The sequence below is a fragment of the Oncorhynchus nerka genome, linkage group LG15, assembly GCF_034236695.1.
Source record: "Oncorhynchus nerka isolate Pitt River linkage group LG15, Oner_Uvic_2.0, whole genome shotgun sequence".
Lineage (NCBI taxonomy): Eukaryota > Metazoa > Chordata > Actinopteri > Salmoniformes > Salmonidae > Oncorhynchus > Oncorhynchus nerka.
The window spans coordinates 69,361,679-69,382,670 of NC_088410.1; the positions used below are offsets into that span (position 1 = coordinate 69,361,679).

The 20,992-nt window shown below is 43.0% G+C and overlaps 1 protein-coding gene across 3 annotated transcripts; it reads left to right on the forward strand.

Annotated features, from left to right (window-relative positions):
* Nucleotides 1-1,188: 1,188 nt before the first annotated feature.
* Nucleotides 1,189-19,391, forward strand: LOC115143234 (ETS domain-containing protein Elk-4-like). Of its 3 annotated transcripts, none has more exons than XM_029683403.2 (6): nucleotides 1,189-1,743; nucleotides 13,209-13,423; nucleotides 14,486-15,220; nucleotides 15,385-15,633; nucleotides 15,973-16,081; nucleotides 16,299-16,418. In XM_029683403.2, the coding sequence occupies exons 2-6, from the start codon at nucleotides 13,217-13,219 to the stop codon at nucleotides 16,337-16,339; spliced, it is 1,341 nt and encodes a 446-aa protein (XP_029539263.1). In that variant the 5' UTR covers nucleotides 1,189-1,743; nucleotides 13,209-13,216; the 3' UTR covers nucleotides 16,340-16,418. The 3 variants fall into 3 exon arrangements, with proteins under 3 accessions (XP_029539263.1, XP_029539262.1, XP_029539261.1); XM_029683402.2 differs by lacking the exon at nucleotides 15,973-16,081 and adding an exon at nucleotides 16,642-19,391 and having other exon boundaries at nucleotides 1,195-1,743; nucleotides 15,391-15,633; nucleotides 16,299-16,424; XM_029683401.2 differs by lacking the exon at nucleotides 15,973-16,081 and adding an exon at nucleotides 16,642-19,391 and having other exon boundaries at nucleotides 1,197-1,743; nucleotides 16,299-16,424.
* Nucleotides 19,392-20,992: the final 1,601 nt, after the last annotated feature.

Here is a 20,992-nt window from a genome sequence, read left to right on the forward strand (position 1 = left end):
AATAAATGACATAACACAAATTTACAACTTGTAAAAAAAAACGAAGAAAAAAACCCCATAAAAAACTAATAGCCTTCAGCGCTAATTTGGGCACACCCGGTTGCTGCAAGGGAAGTGAGTTTGTGTCTGTAGTCTCGTTCATAGCTTTCTCTGAAGACAACCAGATAGTTAGCTAGATAAGGGTAAAATTTGAGGAAATCAAATGCATGGAGCCATAACTAGCTAGCTAGAAAATGTAAAGGTTTTTCTGGAAGAGGTGCGATGACACAAAAGCGTAAGAATTAAGCTAAGTTCAGACCTTGGTCTGCTGAGTACACACCTTCGACTCCTGAGTATGTACTTTTGTCTCCTGAATACAAACCATTTAAATTTACCTTTAGTTCTCCATGCTCTCTTGAGAACCTTGAGGATCTCGAAATGGAGTCGGTCGGCAGTGGTGAGAGCTCTGAGGTTGAGCCAGACCAGGATGAAGTGGGCCTACCTGTGGCGACAGGTGTGGTAGAGACTTCCAATATTTTCCCTGTGAATCCTACCGGAGAAGATGTTGGACCAGTGGAAGTGAAATTTTTGTAAAGAGTGGATTCCTGCATTTTGCCCAACCCATATGTTGTGTCAAGGACAAACTGGGACTGGTTAAATCTGTGAAAGTTTTAAGAAGTGGAATTGTTTAGATTATTTTGCGCATCCTCGCCCAGAGGAAGCGAGCGCTTCACATCACTTGGCTTGGGGCTCAATTTGTGGCATGCTTTGCTCACTGGAACAGGGTGCCGTTCGCCGGGGTGATCAGTAGTGTTGAGTGTAGAGGTAGATCAAATGAAGAAACTGTCTCGTGTTTGTGACACCTGCAGTTTGGTGAGATGTAGACCCAGTGGCAATTGAGAGACTGAGCATACCCTGTCTGTCTTGTTGAGCTCGGGGATCAAACTGTGGCGTGCTTTCTCACTGGAACAGGGCGCTGTTCAACAGGGTGATCAGTGGGCTAGTGTTGAGTGTAGAGGTAGATCAAATGAAAAATACTATTCCTGTTGTTTGTGACATCTGCAGTTTGGTGAGGATCTAGGAAATGCTTGTAAGGGTTAGATGGTGCAGGGTTAGATGGAGGTGCAATTTAAAGATTTTCCCATTCCCTTTTTTGGGGGGCTAAACGTGCAATCCGCACTCCGACCTGCGAATGCAACAATAAGCAACACAGCATATAGTCTCCCGGAAATTCACACAAAGAAGAAGAAGCTGTTGCCGCAATATTTCTCACCATGCCTCCCACGCGCGAATGCTTCTCGCGACGAGCATAGCAGAGGCATGACAACAACAGTCAAGTCTTTGCAAACTTGCCTGTTACAATGTAACTTGTGATATTAGATTATAATGTAACATGTAACGTGTTTTTCGGTCAACAGCAAAAGTGAAGCATCGTTGTAAACATTTTTGTCGAGACAAATGTAGCTGAAAGTAAAAGTGGTTGGCGCGACGACACTTCAAAACCACAGCGGGGACAGAAAACAACCCGCATATGGAACGCAAACAAGGGGAAGTGATCTCAGCATGCGTTTAATTTCCTGTTCTTAAAGATTAGCACACATTTTTCCCTTCCAAAAATGTATATGGCAATTTTATAGTTTTCACTTAAATGGCGTACTAGATAGCCATTTGCTACTCAGCTAGCAAGCTCATTTTCTGTCATGTTTTGGGAGTTGTATCGACACTTCTGGGTGTCTCAAATTTTCAACGAGCTCGACTAGTAAGGTAAGCTACTGCAGTTAACCTAGATAGCTAGTTACTCTAAACTGTAAGATATGTGACAACGTAGGGAAATTAATGATATAAGTAATTGCACTAGCTGCAATCTAGGTAAATGCATAGCTAGCCAAAATATCAGCATGTGGCAAGCTAACAAGTGGTTGATTTCGTGCAGCTAGCGTTAACTGTTAGCTAACGTTACAACATGGCCATTTCACAGAGTCTGTGATTTAAAGCTAGCCAACTGTTAGTTGTTGACATTACTTTTTTCTAACTGCTAACTATGCATCACATTTTTACACCATATCTTAGTGATTTTTGTTATATAATATTATGATATTGTTTGGGTGGCCAAACGACAACTTAACTGCAACATATATTACAAGTGACATCACTGTCTGTGCTCTTTGCTCTGTGGGTCCTAGCTGAGTGCTGTTTCGTCCTCGTTACATAATCAGAAACGCTCTAATCATATCTATAATCTTGTGTCCCTTGGTGGCCTCACTGTGAGCCAGTCTGTACCGTTTTACACCGTGAGAATGAGACGGATTGTGAGTGGGGGTGTGTCAGGGATAGATGAGTCAGGGCAGATTTACTTTTCATCTAAGCCTCTTACACACACACACACACACACACACTGTAGGTAGTGTTCATTACACAACCTGATCTGGCCTGCTTGCTTGAATAAAAAAAAAATATATATGCAGAGTGCAACAAATGTATACTCATTATCAGTTCTGATGTAAGAGGCTTTTTGGTATTTATGACACATTTAAAATTAAAATAAACATATTTAATCAGGTAGGCTAGTTGAGAACAAGTTCTCATTTGCAACTGCGACCTGACCAAGATAAAGCACAGCAATTCGACACAACAACAGAGTTACACATGGAATAAACAAAACCTACAGTCAATAATACAGTATAAAAAAAGAAAACAAAAGTCTATATACAGTGAGTGCAAATGAGGTAAGATAAGGGAGATAAGGAAATAAATAGGCCATGGTGGTGAGGTAATTACAATATAGCAATTAAACACTGGAATAGTAGATGTGCAGAAGATGAATGTGCAAGTAGAGATACTGGGGTGCAAAGGAGCAAGATAAATAAATAAATAAATACTGTATGGGGATGAGGTAGATAGATGGGCTGTTTACAGATGGGCTATGTACAGGTGCAGTGATCTGTGAGCTGCTCTGACAGCTGGTGAGGGAGATAAGAGTCTCCAGCTTCAGTGATTTTTGCAGTTCGTTCCACATGCTGACCGAACTGGACGCTCGTGAATGTTGATTTTGTTCACCCACACCAGAAGCAATCATGACACAGGTAGAAATATCAAAACAAACTCAGAACCAATTGTATTAATTTGGGGACAGGTCAAAAAGCATTACACATGTATGGCAATTTAGCTAGCTTGCTGTTGCTAACTAATTTGTCCTGGTATATAATTTTTGTATTTTTATTTAACCTTTATTTAACTAGCCAAGTCAGTTAAGAACAAATTCTTATTTACAATGACGGCCAAACCCGGACAATGTTGGGCCAATTGTGCGTTGCCCTATGGGACTCCCAATCACGGCCAGATGTGATTCAGCCTCGATTCGAACCAGGGACTGTAGTGATGCCTCTTGCACTGAGATGCAGTGCATTAGGCCGCTGCGCCACTCTGGAGCCCAAGTAAACATTGTGTTGTTATTTTACCTGAAATGCACAAGGTCCTTAACTCCGACAATTAATCCACATATAAAACTGTAAACCAAATGTGTTTCTCGTCATCTCTCCTTCCTTAAGGCGCCTTTCTTCTTAGGACTTTATAAGGCGGTTGGCAACCAACTTTACAGCATTACTACAACCTACCGGAGTGTGGACCTAAGTTCATCTTTCAATCACCCACGTGGGTTTATGCTCCTAAAAACCAATGAGGAGATGGGAGAGGCCTGATATGCAGCGCGTTGAGCATCACAAATATAAGCAATTTCTGTTTCAGGGCCTGGGCATGCAGACGCTCACGAGGAGTTTGTGGGCAATGATTGAATAACATGTATGTGTACATTTTATTTTGCAACGCGAGTGGTGTGGTCAGCATGTTAGGCCAATAAACAGTCAAACTAAAACTATGCCCATAATGTCCACTCTTATGCCGCCAAGAATACATGGTTATTGTGATATTGCTGTTTAGCGTAGTTTGAGCTTTAATGGCATAGTATTTTGCTGGGTTACAAACTAGTCATCCTTTGACAAAATTCGCCATTTTGAATCCAAAATAGGTGACCTTCATGATTCGTGTAGATCCGATGAGAAAAGGTGGGTTGGGGTGGGGGTGAAAATGAGGTGTTGCTTGTTAAACAAGTGGAGCTGGGCCTTGCTTAAGCTGGATGCCACTATAGAGGTGAAAGGAACTAATGCTAAACTCAACAAAAAAAGAAACGTCCTCTTACTGTCAACTGCGTTTATTTTCTGCAAACTTTAAGGTGTAAATATTTGTATGAACATAAGATTCAACAACTGAGACATAAACTGAACAAGTTCCACAGACATGTGACTAACAGAAATTGTGTCCCTGAACAAGGGGGGGTCAAAAGTAACAGTCAGTATCTGGTGTGGTCGCCAGTATCTGGTGTGCCGCATTAAGTACGGCAGTGCATCTCCTCCTCATGGACTGCACCAGATTTGCCAGTTCTTGCTGTGAGATGTTACCCCACTCTTCCACCAAGGCACCTGCAAGTTCCCAGATATTTCTGGGGGGAATGGCCCTAGCCCTCACCCTCCGATCCAACAGGTCCCAGACGTGCTCAATGGGATTGAGATCTAGGCTCTTCGCTGGCCATGGCAGAACACTGACTTTCCTGTCTTGCAGGAAATCACGCACAGAACGAGCAGTATGGCTGGTGACATTGTCATGCTGGAGGGCCATGTCAGGATGAGCCGGCAGGAAGAGTACCACATGAGGAAGGAGGATGTCTTTCCTGTAACGCACAGCGTTGAGATTGCCTGCAATGACAACAAGCTCAGTCTGATGATGCTGTGACACACTGCCCCAGACCATAACGGACCCTCAACCTCCAAATCGATCCCGCTCTAGAGTACAGGCCTCGGTGTAACGCTCATTCCTTCGACAATAAATGCGAATCCGACCATTACCCCTGGTGAGATAAAACCATGACTCGTCAGTGAAGAGCACTTTTTGCTAGCCCTCTCTGGTCCAGCGAAGGTGGGTTTGTGCCCATAGGTGACGTTGTTGCCGGTGATGTCTGGTGAGGATCTGCCTTTACAACAGGCCTACATTCTCTCAGTCCAGCCTCTCTCGGCCTATTGCGGACAGTCTGAGCACTGATGGATGGATTGTGCATTCCTGGTGTAACTCGGGCGGTTGTTGTTGCCATCCTGTATCTGTCCTGCAGGTGTGATGTTCGGATGTACCACTGCTCCAAAACCGGACTACGGTTTGCAACTGCACATGGGGACAAAGATTGTACTTTTTGGAGAAATGTCCTCTGGTCTGATGAAACAAAAATATAATTGTTTGGCCATAATGTCCATCATTATGTTTGGAGAAAAAAGGGGGAGGCTAGCAAGCCGAAGAACACCATCCCAACCGTGAAGCACGGGGGTGGCAGCATCATGATGTGGGGGTGCTTTGCTGCAGGAGGGACTGGTGCACATCACAAAATAGATGGCATCATGAGGTAGGAAAATTATGTGGATTTATTGAAGCCACATCTCAAAACATCAGTCAGGCAGGAAGATAAAGCTTGGTCGCAAATTGGTCTTCCAAATGGACAATGACACCAAGCATACTTCCAAAGTTGTGGCAAAATGTCTTAAAGACAACGAAGTCAAGGTATTGGATTGGCCATCACAAAGCCCTGACCTCAATCCTACAGAACATTTGTAGTCAGAACTGAAAAAGCTTGTGCGAGCAAGGAGGCCAACACACCTGACTCAGTTACACCAGCTCTGTCAGGAGGAATAGGCCAAAATTCACCCAACTTATTGTGGGAAGCTTGTGGAAGGATACCTGAAACGTTTGACCCAAGTTAAACAATTTAAAGGCAATGCTACCAAATACTAATTTAATGTATGTAAACTTCTGACCCACTGTGAATGTGAAATAAATCATTCTCTCCATTATTCTGACATTTCACATAATTAAAATAAAGCGGTGATCCTAACTGACCTAAGACAGGGAATTTTTACTTGGATTAAATGTCAGAAATTGTGAAAAACTGAGTTTTTAAATGTATTTGGCTAAGGTGTACATAAACTTCTGACTTCAAATGTACGTACATACATCATCTCAAATTTAAAATATCTTTTGATTTAACACTTTTTTTGTTACTACAGTATTCCATAGTTTTGAGGTCTTCACTATTATTCTACAATGTAGAAAATTGTAAAAAAATAAAGAAAAACCCTTGAATGGGTAGGTGTGCCCAAACTTTAGACTGCTACTATAAATGTACTCATTTGGGGATCTGATAGCATTTCTGATTACTCAGTACTTTGTTAAAGCCCCATTGGCAACAGCCTCTAGTCTTCTTGGGTATGGCGCTACAAGCTTGCAACACCTATATTTGTGGAGTTTCTCCCATTCGTCTCTGCAGATCCTCTAAAGCTCTGTCAGGTTGGATGAGGAGCATCGCTGCACAGCTATTTTCAGGTCTCTCCAGAGATGTTAGATCACATTCAAGTCCGGGCTCTGGCTGGGCAACTCAAGGACATTCCGAGACTTGTCCCGAAGCCATTCCTGCATTGTCTTGCCGGTTGTTGGCCTGTTGGAAGGTGAATCTTCGCCCCAGTCTGAGGTCCTGAGCGCTCTGGAGCAGGTTTTCATCAAGGATCTCTTTGTACTTTGCTTTGTTCATCTTTCCATCGATCCTGGCTCGTCTCCCAGTCCCTGCCGCTGAAAAACATTGCCACAGCATGATGCTGCCACCACCATGCTTCACCGTAGGGATGGTGCCTGGTTTCCTCCAGATGTGACACTTGGCATTCAGGCCAAATAGTTCAGTCTTGGTTTCATCAGACCTGAGGATTCTGTTACTCATGGTCTGAGAGTCTTTTGGGTGCCTTTTGGCAAACTCCATGTGGGCTGTCATGCCTTTTACTGAGGAGTGGCATCTGTCTGGCCACTCTACCATAAAAGCCTGATTGGAGGAGTGGTGTTCTCCCACAGAGGAACTCTGGAGCTGTGTCAAAGTGACCACCAGGTTCTCGGTCATCTCCCTGACCAAGGCCCTTTTTACCCGAATTGCACAGGTTGGATGGGCGGCCAGCTTTAGGAAGAGTCTTGGTGGTTCCAAACTGCTCCCTTTAAGAATGATGGAGGCCTCTGTGTTCTTGGGGACCTTCAATGCTGCAGACATTTTTTAGTACCCTTCCCCAGATCTGTGCCTCGACACAATCCTGTCTCGGAGCTCTACGGACACTTCCTTCAACCTCATGGCTTGGTTTTTGCTTTGACATGTACTATCAACTAGAGGTCGACCTATTAATCGAAATGGCCGATTAATTAGGGCCGATTTCAAGTTTTCATAACAATCGGTAATCTGCATTTTTGGACACCGATCATGGCCGATTACATTGCACTCCATGAGGAGACTGCATGGCAGGCTGATTACCTGTTATGCGAGTGCAGCAAAGAGCCATGGTAAGGTGCTAGCTAGCATTAAACGTATCTTATAAAAAAACAATCAATCTTAACATAATCACTAGTTAACTACACATGGTTGATATTAGTAGTTTATCTAGCTTGTCCTGCGTTGCATATAATCGATGTGGTGCCTGTTAATTTATCATTGAATCACAGCCTACTTCGCCAAACGGGTGATTTAACAAGCGAGTTCGTGAAAAAAGCACTGTCGTTGCACCAATGTGTACCTAACCATAAACATCCAACGCCTTTCTTAAAATCAATACACAAGTATATATTTTTAACTAGTTGCTCCTACCCTCTACTTTTTTGAACATTTTGTTAAAAATCGCGCAACATTTCAGCGCCCTGCTACTCATGCCAGGAATATAGTACGTTCATATGGTTAGAATGTGTGTATAGGAAACCCTCGGACGTTTTTAAAACTGGTTAAATCACGACTGTGGCTATTACATAACGTGCGTTACATCGGAAAGCGCAGGAAAACCTGATCACAGAAAATGGAAATAAATATCCTTGCGCCACTTCCAGCAATTGTTAACAGTGAGCCGAATTAGATAAGACCGAGCATTCAACTCCCACAGCATCCCCATGTTGTCGAGTATCTTGTGAATTTAATCATCTTTGATTCTTGGTTGAACCGAAAGAGGGGCACCGCTTACCTCCGGTCTCCGCCCAGATCATTCCGGAAGAGCTCTCTCCTGAAATTTTTTCCAAGACGACAGCTACTGATATTTACATCGCCTACGGATGATTTTTATCGCTTATTAACGTTTACTAATACCTAAAGTAGCATTACAAACGTATTTCGAAGTGTTTTGTGAAAGTTTATCGTCTACTTTTTGAATTTTAAAAAATGACGTTACGTTGTGAAATCGCTGTTTTTTTCGTTTATCACACAGTCTACATATAACGATATCTTGGCTTTATATGGCCCGATTTAATCGAAATAAAGACCCAATAGTGTTTATGGGACATCTAGGAGTGCCAACAAAGAAGATGGTGAAAGGTAATGACTGTTTTCTATTTTATTGTGCGGTTTGTGTAACGCCGAAATGCTAATTATTTTGTTTACGTCCCCTGCTGTGCTTTTCTGTTGTAGTGTATTGGTGCATGCTATCAGATAATAGCTTCTCATGCTGTCGCCGAAAAGCATTTTAAAAATCTGACTTGTTGCCTGGATTCACAACGAGTGTAGCTTTAATTTGATACCCTGCATGTGTATTTTAATGAACTTTTGAGTTTTAACTAATACTATTAGCATTTAGCGTAGCGCATTTGCATTTCCAGAGCTCTAGTTGGGACGCAAGCGTCCCAGTTAGAGGTAAGAGGTTAAACCTGCATATTTAGTTAATATTGCCTGCTAACATGAATTTATTTAAACCTCAATAGGGTAGGGGGCACTATTTTCACTTCCGGGTGAAAAGCGTGCCCAAAGTAAACTGCCTGCTACTCAGGCCCAGAAGCTAGGATATGCATATAATTAGTAGATTTGAATAGAAAACACTCAAGTTTCTAAAACTGTTAAAATAATGTCTGTGAGTACAACAGAACTGAAGTGGCAGGCGAAAACCTGAGAAAAATCCATCCAGGAAGTGGGATTTTAAAAATGTTTTTAGTTTTCCATTTACTGCCTATACAGATTCCATTGACGTAGGACTCGATTTGCACTTCCTATGGCTTCCACTAGATGTCAACAGTCTTTAGAAATGGTTTCAGGCTTGTATTCTGAAAAATTAGGGAGTCAGACCACTCTGAATGAGTGGACAATGCAGTGTCCCAGAGGTTTTTCATGTGCACGACCGAGAGTGTGCCTTGTTTTCCTTTTATATTGACGAAGCTTTTGTCCGGTTGAAATATTATTCATTATTATGACTAAAAACAACCTGAGGATTGATTATAAACATCGTTTGACATGTTTCTACGAACTCTACTGATACTTTTCTGATTTGTCTGCCTGTTGTGACTGCCTTTGAGCCCGTGGATTAATGAACAAAACGCGCAAACAAAGCAGAGGTTTTTGGATAAAAAAAAAAGAGGGACTTTATCGAACAAAACAAACATTTATTGAGTAAATGGGAGTCTTGTGAGTGCAACCATATGAAGATCATCAAAGGTAAGTGATTAATTTTATCGCTATTTCTGACTTGTAACTCTACTTTGCTGGTAACTCTCAGCTAATCGCATGATATGCGTTTTACTGTTAAAGCCTTTTTGAAATCTGACACCGTGGTTGGATTAACAAGAAGTTAATCTTTAAACCGATGTACAACACTTGTATGTTTTATGAATTTTTATAATGAGTATTTCTGTTTTTGAATTTGGCGCTCTGCAATTTCACTAGATGTTGGCCAGGTGGGACGCTACCGCCCCACACCCCCTAAAGAAGTTAACTAGGGAAATTGTCACTTCTCTTGCGTTCTGTGCAACAGAGTCAGGGTATATGCAGCAGTTTGGGCAGCCTAGCTCGTTGTCAACTGTGTGGAGACCATTTCTTCCAAACAAAGACAGCCAACTTCGCCAAATGGGGGATTTAACAAAAGCGCAATCGTGGCACGAATGTACCTAACCATAAACATCAATGCCTTTCTTAAAATCAATACACCGAAGTATATTGTTTTAAACCTGCATATTTAGTTAAGATAAATTCATGTTAGTAGGCAATATTAAACTAGGGAAATTGTCACTTCTCTTGCGTTCATTGCACGCAGTGTCAGGGTATATGCAACATTTTGGGCCGCATGGCTCGTTGCAAACTAATTTGCCAGAATCTTACGTAATTATGACATAACATTGAAGGTTGTGCAATGTAACAGCAATATTTAGACTTGTGGATGCCACAATGATAGTTTCCGGATTTGACCATATTAGTGACCTAAGGTTCGTATTTCTGTGTGTTACTATATTATAATTAAGTCTATGATTTGATAGAGCAGTCTGACTGAGCGGTGGTAGGCAGCAGCAGGCTCGTAAGCATTCATTCAAACAGCACTTTACTGCATTTGCCAGCAGCTCTTCGCAATGCTTCAAGCATTGCGCTGTTTATGACTTCAAGCTTTTCAACTCCCGAGATTAGGCTGGCAATACTAAAGTACCTATTAGAACATCCAATAGTCAAAGGTATATGAAATACAAATGATAAAGAGAGAAATAGTCCTATAATAACTACGACCTAAAAGCTCTTACCTGGGAATATTGAAGACTCATGTTAAAAGGAACCACCAGCTTTCATATGTTCTCATGTTCTGAGCAAGGAACTTCAACGTTAGCTTTTTTTACATGGCACATATTGCACTTTTACTTTATTCTCCAACACTTTGTTTTTGCATTATTTAAACCAAATTGAACATGTTTCATTATTTGAGACTAAATGGATTTTATTGATGTATTAAGTTAAAATAAGTGTTCATTCAGTACTGTTGTAATTGTCATTATATATATATGAATTTTGCTGATTTAATCGGTATAGGCTTTTTTTGGTCCTCCAATAATCGGTATCGAAAAATCATAATCATAACCTCTACTATCAACCGTGGAACCTTATATAGACGTGCCTTTCCAAATCATGTCCAATCAATTTAATTTAACACAGGTGGACTCCAATCAAGTTTTAGAAACATCAAAGGTGAACAATGGAGACAGGATGCACCTAAGTTCAATTTCGAGTCGCATAGGGTCCGAATACTTAATTAAGGTATCAGTTTTTTATTTTATAAATTTGTAACAAAATAAACTGTTCACTTTCATTATTGTGTGTAGATTGAGTTTAAAAATATATATATATTTAATCAATTTTAGAATTAGGCTGTAATGTAACAAAATGTGGGAAAAGTTAAGGGGTCTGAATACCTTCCGAATGCACTGTAGCTTACTTTGATGTTATAAAACCAATCAACCCACTGATTGGCATGGGCATTTCTGTTGCTCATTAGAAAAACAAGATTTCAGTCTTGGAGGTGTGTTTCCTGACCGATTCTGCAGAAGCACATTTCACTTCCTCAAAATTCCCAGAATGATAACTCAAGAAGTTTGTAATTTTAACGTTTTTGCAGAGTATGTTTTGGTTGCGCAATTTTATATCTGCAGTATTTCTGAAGTAAAACAATGCAACGTGTGTTGTCTTATGTAAACAAAGTCGTTCTGCTGGGTAGACCTGTCTCTGTCTATGCTATTGGATCGAGCACCATCACCTCAACTGCTCACCCCATGTTAATGTGCAAGTGTACATCGTCAAATCAAAACCCAACCTTCATTTGGGGCGGCAGGGTAGCCTAGTAGAGCGTTGGACTAGTAACCAGAAGGTTGCAAGTTCAAACCCCCAAGGTACAAATCTGTCGTTCTGCCCCTGAACAGGCAGTTAACCCACTGTTCCTAGGCCGTCATTGAAAATAAGAATTTGTTCTTAACTGGTTAAATAAAGGTTAAATAAATAAATCAAATTACCCATTGTGACGCACTGATGTTCCAAGATCCGTTTTAGGCAAGACTGACTTTTTTTTGTCAATTATGAAACAAGAATAACTGTTTCTGACTCATCGATGCCAGATAGGCCAGTTACAAATGGATTTATTGTTTTTTTAAAATATAGTTACTCTTTAAGCTATTTATGATTAATGTAGTATAATTTTCCTGTTTATAGGCCCAATCAATCCATTTAAATCAGTTTTGAGCTTTCCTTGTCAATTACTTTTCATTTGAAAATCTAATGCTGTTCCTGAGTTTGAAAACAACCCTAATCCTGTACCTATACCTGTGGTATCTTAAGGGACAGGATAGGTGTGGGCTCCACCTTGCCATTTAATGGGCCTGGACTGGAGTAGCATCCCCCTTACTTCCTATATATGACATTGATACAGTAGAGCTCTCCTCTCAAAGCCTGTGTGTTCGCTCACTGCCAAGTTCACAGCTGAGGACTACAGCACAATGCTCCCTGCTCCTTTGTTGTCCTCCAAGTGTCATCTGCACCTCTACAAGTCAAAAATGTTTCGGTGGGCTGGGGCACGTCAAGTGTTCAAGGTCTTGTAGTGGATGCGAGCTTCGACTGGATGCCAGTGGAGGAGCAGGTTGACATGGGAGAACTTGAGAAGGTGGAACACCAGGCGGGCTGCAGTGTTCTGGATAAGTTGCAGGGGTTTAATGGCACAAACAGGGAGCCCAGCCAACAGCGAGTTGCAGTAGTCTAGTAGGGAGAGGAAAAGAGCCTGGAAATGGACCTGCTCTGCTCCTCGTGTGAGTTAGTCGAACTCATGAACCTGCAGGAGTGAGTCACTGCATTGATGTTTGTAGAGAACGACAGGCTATTGTCCAGGGTCACGCCAAGGTTATTTGCACTCTGGGAGGGGGACATCGTGGAGTTGTCAACCGTGATGGAGAGGTCTTGGAGCAAATGAAGGAATGTGTACAGCATTTCTCCAAACGTTTTTTAGAAAACAGCTTGTCGTCGTTACGACTGATTGAATTTTAAAAAACGCTGTTTTAAGGACGTTTGAGATGAAAGGCCTGACCAAGGCACTAGGCTGTGCTGAATCACCGATCTTCAAATCACCTTGAATTCCAAACAGAAACATATTATTAGATGATTAGAAAATGCTGGCACTTATATTGATGTCTGATAGCATTGGTGCCAATTATAATTTTTTTGTTTTCGCGTTGAGTGCAGAAAAAGGCAGGTATGTTAGGCTTGTTGACTGAGGCTGCAGATTCTGAATCGGGGTCCCTATCAGGCTATGAGTAGTCGCAGTTCAACAGTTTGATAACTGTCTGTTGGTGACACTGCGTGTCTGATCTGTCTTCTTCATCCCCTCTCTTTCTCTCTGTAGCGGGGAGCATGGACAGCTCTGTGACCCTGTGGCAGTTCTTGCTCCAGCTCCTATTGGACCCCACCAATGATCAGCTGATCTGCTGGACCAATGAGGAGGGCGAGTTCAAGCTGCTGCAGGCGGAGGAGGTGGCCAAGCTGTGGGGCGCCAGGAAGAACAAACCCAACATGAACTACGACAAGCTTAGCAGAGCCCTGAGATACTACTATGACAAGGTACACACACCTCACATTAGCATAGACAAGGGTCCCATCGATGAGGCAAGTTGAGAAAATGAGGCCAGGGTTCATAGAGCCCTATAAAATCGGTTTTATTTTTCCGTTTAGTTTCAGATTTGTCCAGGTTTCTGACTTCTCAATCACACTTTTTAAATAGAAAAACAACAAAGTTGGGTGTTCTAAGTCTACAACGATGCTTAAACCGCATCAGGAGACCACTAAGACATTTTCATTTTTGGGTGTAGATGCCCTTTAATTAAAGTACACACCAGCAAGAGACTTGTTTGGTTGGCAGTGTTTCTGTAGCGCATATATGTTTGCTAAATAAATCGCAACTGGATTGATGCAAATAATAATTCTGCTATGTAGGCATAGGTTACTTTGTAGTTAACATTTAATAGAAGGTTTTTGGGAATGCCTTTCCACCTATCAGTAGACTGTTATCATTAGCATCATCGCTAACAGCTACACAGTGGTAGACAAACACGCACACAGACGGGCATTCCCGCGTTGCCTCTTCAGGAAGTTATAAGTTCAATACATTTAGTTGATTTCCTTGTAAGTTCAGTACATTTTTTGAATACTGTTGAATTCTATTTTAGTGTCTGGATTCCGTCCGCGTTCTCCGCATTGCGGATTTTAAAGGGCCCTAGGTTTAGTTTAGTGCTAGGCTGGGTAGAGCTGTGGGCAAGGAATTCTTTGTGGTTAAGCACTCCTGTGACATGTCACCACCCAGCACCAGTCCTTCAGAGTACTGCTCGGTTGCTGTGTATCTTGCCCACTCTCTCTGTGGTTTGGCCTAAAGACTGCCTGCATCTGTCAGTGGGTGGGGTGGTGAGTTGTGTTTAGCTGAAGACCGAGCACGACAGGCCTGATTGGCTGTTTGTTTGGCACAGACAGGAAGGATGGAACATTCCCACGCAGAAGTTACTCTGTGGGCTGTTTTTGTAAGAGAGGGAGAAAAGAGAGTCAAAGGGAGGAGAGTGTCTGTCTGTCTTTCGTTCAGCTGTCTATTTTTTCTCCACAATGTAACATCCCTCTCCTTGTTTTCTCCTGTAGAACATCATTAAGAAGGTGAACGGGCAGAAGTTTGTGTACCGCTTTGTCTCATACCCAGACATTCTGAAAGGGGATGCCTCTGTTCGGCCCGATGGGGAGGGGGGTGTAGGGGGTGGCCTGCCCCTCTCAGAGAGGGGGGACAACACATCCAGAGATGATGAGGGTGGGGACAGGAGTGAAGGTGTGACAGCGACACGGGGGTCCAGTACTAAGCCGTCCAACCGTAATGACTACATCCACTCTGGTCTGTACACCTCGTTCACCCTCACCTCGCTGCAAAATGGACGGCAGCTGTTCAAGTCCATCAAGATGGAGAACCCCGGAGACAAGATGGCCGACAGGAAGTCCAATACCCGGGCCCAAGACCCACCCTCTCAGCCAATGCCATCGCCGTCAGTCATCAAGTTTGGGACCACCCCTCCCAAGAGAAGCCCTCCACCACCTCAGGTTACTATAGAAACATCCAATCCGCCATTGTACCCTCTCCAAGTCCCGCCTCCCATAGATGATGTAGTGAGGACACACTCCACCCTCCTGCCTCAGGCTGTGTACGCGTTTGAGCAAGCCAAGACCTTGGAATCCTCGAATCTTCGAATCCTGCATAGTTTCAGCTTATCAAAGTTGCCCTCTCGGAGTCCCTCCCCCAGCATGGTGCCGGACTCCACCCAGGAGCTGGTGATTGACAGTGACATCGAGTCCATCTCCTCCCAACCGACAGAGATTCAGATACAGGCGGTAAGAATAATGTGCACACACACCTTCTGCGACATGGAGTCCATCTTTGTCCAATCCACTGAGATGTAGATTACTCAACACGAAGATGGATTTAGCATTCATGTTTTTGCTTTCTGTGATTCAACTGACTGTGCTTCCTCATTCTCTCTCCCTTTCTCTGTCAGGTGCAGAGTTCTGGCCATGTGTCATGTGGTGAGGTATGTGGAGGAAATGGGGACAAGGGAGGGAATAGGGAGATGAGTTTGTCTCCGGTGTGTGTGAGTGGCCATATCACAGGGGGCAAGGCCCGCAAGCCTCCTAAAGTCCTGGAGCTTTCCACTCCTACACTGGTGGTCACGGCCTCTGACCTTTCACCTATGAACCTCTACAGCCCCTCACTACCCACCGCCTCTCTCACGCCAGCACTGCTACAGGTGAGACACACACACACACATTTTTCCACAATCTTTACACTCCACACTCACAGTATTGTTTAAGATTTATTCTTGATTAGGAGAAGATACATTTACGATTAGGGATGAGGTGACATGTAAACAAACGTCATTGATAGTTTTTCCCCAGCAGATGGCAGCAGTGTTGTAGTTTTATTGAACACACTTCCTCTCTGACTGAACTGATATGCCAAGACAACAGCTGTTGTCATTCCTTTGGCCTGTCAATGGGATGTTGGCCGTTTGACCACATGTTCCTGTTGTGATCATAATATTAGATTATATCAGCAGGACCTGACAATGGTCTCATTATTCTCTCAGATTTTCCCTCTGTGGGTTAACATCTATGCTACTGCGGTCATGAGATGGCTCCGTTGGAGCCAGCCCCTGGCCAGCTTCTCATCTGGGTTGGCTTTGCCTTGGGCTGCTGGTAAACAATCAAAACCTCCATTATGGATACAAAAGAGAATGTTGTTTTCAATTAAAATACTATCACTTACAGCTCTAAATTCAGGTTTGAAAATATTTTTGTACCAATTGGTGATAATTTTGAGATATTCCCAAATGGCAACTTGAGTATGTTTTAAGTTTTTTTCCTGACATTGTTTCTGTCTTTCTCCTAACTACTAGTGTGTGTGTGTTTACAGACGCCCACTCTGTTGCTGACCCCCAGTCCACTGCTGTCTAACATCCACTTCTGGAGCACGCTCAGTCCGGTGGCTCCCCTCAGTCCTGCCACCCGCCGCCAGCAGGGAGCACACACCCTGTTCCAGGTCAGAACACACCCCACCTCTCTCATTGCAATCCTCTCTCATCCCTTTCTGCACTTCAGTGTCTTTCTCTCATCACGCTTTCTGTCCTCGTTGGTTCCTGCTCGAGCCTGTTCTGTCTCTGTGTCTCTGCTCTATACTGTATCTTCTATTTTTGACCCAAATTCTGCTCTATATGACCCATTGAAGTTGTTCTGTGTTCTCTTGTGTTCTCTTCCAGTTCCCCTCAGTGCTCACCCCTCATTTCCATATCCCCACACACAGTCTGGATGGGACCAACACCCCCGGACCCCTCACTCCAGACTCCCATAAGACATAAGTGACCTTACCCTTGGAACCTGTGGAGCCCCCAGACGCAGAGGCCCTACTTCTGCTCTACCCGCACACTCCCAAACAGACACAGGAGACATGGGGGTTGATGATTTGGATAAATGAGGACCCTCCACTGCCAGGAGGGACTGAGACGGTTAGAGGTTTCCAACACGCACACATCTTGATTCCTTGAACACTTCCTGTTCTTTTAACTTGCCATCTTCAGGTCTCCATTGACACCTCTTCTAAAGAAGTATTTTTAGGAATTGCCATGGTAATCGGTGCTGCAAAGACTAGTGATTTGATGCTGACCAGTCAGAAATGTGCATCACTTTACCTGAACAGCCAATTGTGTCTCCGCTCTGAGACCAAAGGGATTACAGACCTTTTTCTTTCTATTTGAACCTTCATAGTTTCCTTCTATTCTTTTTGTGGAACTTCACACTTTCACAACAAACTGTTTGATGGTGTGTTGTCAATTCCCAACTCAGTTTTTAGATGTTTTTTAATGGATCATTTCCCAGTTATTAGTTATGTTTTTAACGTGTTTTAACCAGCTAACCTTAATGTTTCTCCTCACCGGCTCTCTTAGATGGAAAATGCTTGCCAACACCAACTCTACTTTTCCCTTAACTGTCAATCCCCTCATCTACATGCCAGTATATACAGTTGAAGTCAGGAGTTTACATACCTTAGCCAAATACATTTGAACTAAGTTTCACAATTCCTGACATTTAATCGTAGCAAAAATTCTGTCTTAGGTCAGTTAGGATCACCACTTTATTGTAAGAATGTGAAATGTCAGAATAAGAGATTTATTTCTGCTTTTTATTTCTTTCATCATATTCCCAGTGGGTCAGAAGTTTACATACACTCAATTAGTATTTGGTAGCATTGCCTTTAAATTGTTTAACTTGGGTCAAACGTTTCGGGTAGCCTTCTACAAGCTTCCCACAATAAGTTGGGTGAATTTTGGCCCATTCCTCCTGACAGAGCTGGTGTAACTGAGTCAGGTTTGTAGGCCTCCTTGCTCGTACACGCTTTTTCAGTTCTGCCCTCAATTTTTCTGTGGGATTGAGGTCAGGGTTTTGATGGCCACTCAAATACCTTGACTTTGTCCTTAAGCCATTTTGCCACAACTTTGGAAGTATGCTTGGGGTCTTTGTCCATCTGGAAGACCCATTTGCGACCAAGCTTTAACTTCCTGAGATGTTGCTTCAATTTATCCACATAATTTTCGTACCTCATGATGCCATCTATTTTGTGAAGTGCACCAGTCCCTCCTGCAGTAAAGCACCCCCACAACATGATGCTGCCACCCCCGTGCTTCACGGTTGGGATGGTGTTCTTCGGCTAGCAAGCCTCTCCCTTTAGCCTCCAAACATAACGATGGTCATTATGGCCAAACAGTTATATTTTTGTTTCATCAGACCAGAGTACATTCCTCCAAAAAGTATGATCTTTGTCCCCATGTGCAGTTGCAAACCGTAGCCTGGCTTTTTTATGCCGGTTTTGGAGCAGTGGCTTCTTCTTTGCTGAGCGGCCTTTCAGGTTATGTCGATATAGGACTCGTTTTACTGTGGATATAGATACCTTTGTACCTGTTTATTCCAGCATCTTCACAAGGTCCTTTGCTGCTGTCCTGGGATTGATTTGCACTTTTCGCACCAAAGTACATTCATCTCTAGGAGACAGAACGCGTCTCCATCCTGAACGGTATGACTGCTGCGTGGTCCCATGGTGTTTATACTTGTGTACTTTTGTTTGTACAGATGAACGTGGTACCTTCAGGAAATTGCTCCCAAGGATGAACCAGACTTGTGGAGGTCTACAATTTGAGGTCTTTGCTGATTTCTTTAGATTTTCCCAAGATGTCAAGCAAAGAGTCACAGAGTTTGAAGGTAGGGCTTGAAATACATCCAATTGACTCAAATTATGTCAATTAGCCTATCAGAAGCTTCTTAAGCCATGACATCATTTTCTGGAATTTTCCAAGCTGTTTCGAGGCACAGTCAACTTAGTGTATGTAATCCTCTGACCCACTGGAATTGTGATAGATTATTTCACTTATAAGTCACTGTCTGTAAACAATTGCTGGAAAAATGACTTGTCCTAACCGACTTGCCAAAACTATAGTTTGTTAACAAGAAATTTGTGGAGTGGTTGAAAAACGAGTTAATGACTCCAACCTGTATGTAAACTTCCGATTTCAACTGTATGAAGCAGTGCGAGGCCTGCCAGTATATATAAAGCAGTGTGAGGCCTGCCAGTATATACAAAGCAGTGCGAGGCCTGCCAGTATATATAAAGCAGTGTGAGGCCTGCCAGTATATATAAAGCAGTGTGAAGCCTGCCAGTATATACAAAGCAGTGCGAGGCCTGCCAGTATATATAAAGCAGTGCGAGGCCTGCCAGTATATATAAAGCAGTGCGAGGCCTGCCAGTATATATAATGCAGTGCGAGGCCTGCCAGTATATACAAAGCAGTGTGAGGCCTGCCAGTATATACAAAGCAGTGTGAGGCCTGCCAGTATATATAAAGCAGTGTGAGGCCTGCCAGTATATATAAAGCAGTGTGAGGCCTGCCAGTATATATAAAGCAGTGTGAGGCCTGCCAGTATATATAAAGCAGTGTGAGGCCTGCCAGTATATATAAAGCAGTGTATATAGGCCTGCCAGCCATATATAATGCAGTGCGAGGCCTGCCAGTATATACAAAGTAGTGTGAGGCCTGCCAGTATATATAAAGCAGTCCGAGGCCTGCCAGTATATATAAAGCAGTGTGAGGCCTGCCAGTATATATAAAGCAGTGTGAGGCCTGCCAGTATATATAAAGCAGTGTGACGCCTGCCAGTATATATAAAGCAGTGTGAGGCCTGCCAGTATATATAAAGCAGTGTGAGGCCTGCCAGTATATATAAAGCAGTGTGAGGCCTGCCAGTATATATAAAGCAGTGTGAGGCCTGCCAGTATGTATAAAGCAGTGTGAGGCCTGCCAATATAAGTGAAGCAGTGTGAGGTCGTGACTCTGCTCTCTGCGGTGTGTAATGGTCTTTTGCCATAACAAAATGTGTTATTTAATGAAGTCCTTACTGTAATTCTCTCACTTAGACCAGTATACAGGCAGCCAAATCAGAACAGAACCAAACCACTTCAGTCTCTCCCAGAGAAAAACACGCATATTTATGGGACTTATGCATGTGTGATGCTTGGAAGATATTGAATTTATGTATGCAAAAAGGCCCTATGGCTGTAGGTCAATTTATGAGAAGCCATAACCCTTACTGTAACCCCAACCTAAAACCTAGCCTTAACCACATTCCTATCTTATAAACAACCCTGCCGCCTCAGATAGTTGGACAGATTAATATCACCTCCTTTGCCAAATAACTACTAACCTTGTGGAGATTGAGCAAATAAGGATCCTCGCCATAAACTAACCCTAAGGCTGTGCATTTCTGTTGTGAAGCTATAAGGAAAACATGAAATGTGTGAAGGGAAATCACATCTGGACTCTTGATAGAATTGAATTGTTGGATGGCAGAGGAGTTTGTCACTAACCTGTAAGGTTGCTCCATAAGAATCAGCCATGTTAACGTGGTGCCTTAAACCTCTAAAGCCAAACCTGAGGAGTGTGGGAATAGCCATCCCCTCTCCTGTCCACTCTCTACCCACCTCCCCACTGCCCTGGTCTCCCTGGGCGCAAACTTCAACAGAGCACTACAACAGCATTTGGAGAAGTACTAGAATACAGAGTGTAAGTATTCTAGATTTCTACCAGTCCTTTACTTGTCTAATGTCAGCTCTCCTATGTACAGTATGTTTCCTCTCCCATTGAACTAACAGGTGGGGGTGAAACAGCCATTCCCATGACATGGCCAGTGAATAGCCTGGTTGGTGTCTGTCTGTTTCTGCTTTGCCAACATGTCACCTTGCCAAGAGTTTGGGAAGGGCACTGATGTGGCATGGTTGAAGGCATAACCAGTCTGGTACCCAGGCTACTGGGAGAAAACCCACACAGGGCGTTCAAAGTATGACACAAAGCAATATGGTTTGTGACTTAACACATTTTCTTTGTATGATTCATGTTTTAGAACAGGTTTGTATAGTTATTTTGATTTTAATGACAGTTGCCTTAAAGATGGAATCCGTGCCCCTGGCCACACCACCATTGTTGTTGTTATTATTCTGGCCGAGCTGAGAAAAAAAATGCAGGACATAGGTCTTCTATCGTGCGTACAGTGATGTCCGAGGGGGGA

Coding starts and splice junctions, on each gene's coding strand:
- LOC115143234 (XM_029683401.2), top strand. CDS start 13,217: ATGGACAGCTCTGTGACCCTGTGGCAGTTCTTGCTCCAGCTCCTATTG. Junction 13,424..14,485: donor TGAGATACTACTATGACAAG/GTACACACACCT, acceptor TTTCTCCTGTAG/AACATCATTAAGAAGGTGAA. Junction 15,634..16,298: donor TCACGCCAGCACTGCTACAG/GTGAGACACACA, acceptor GTGTGTTTACAG/ACGCCCACTCTGTTGCTGAC.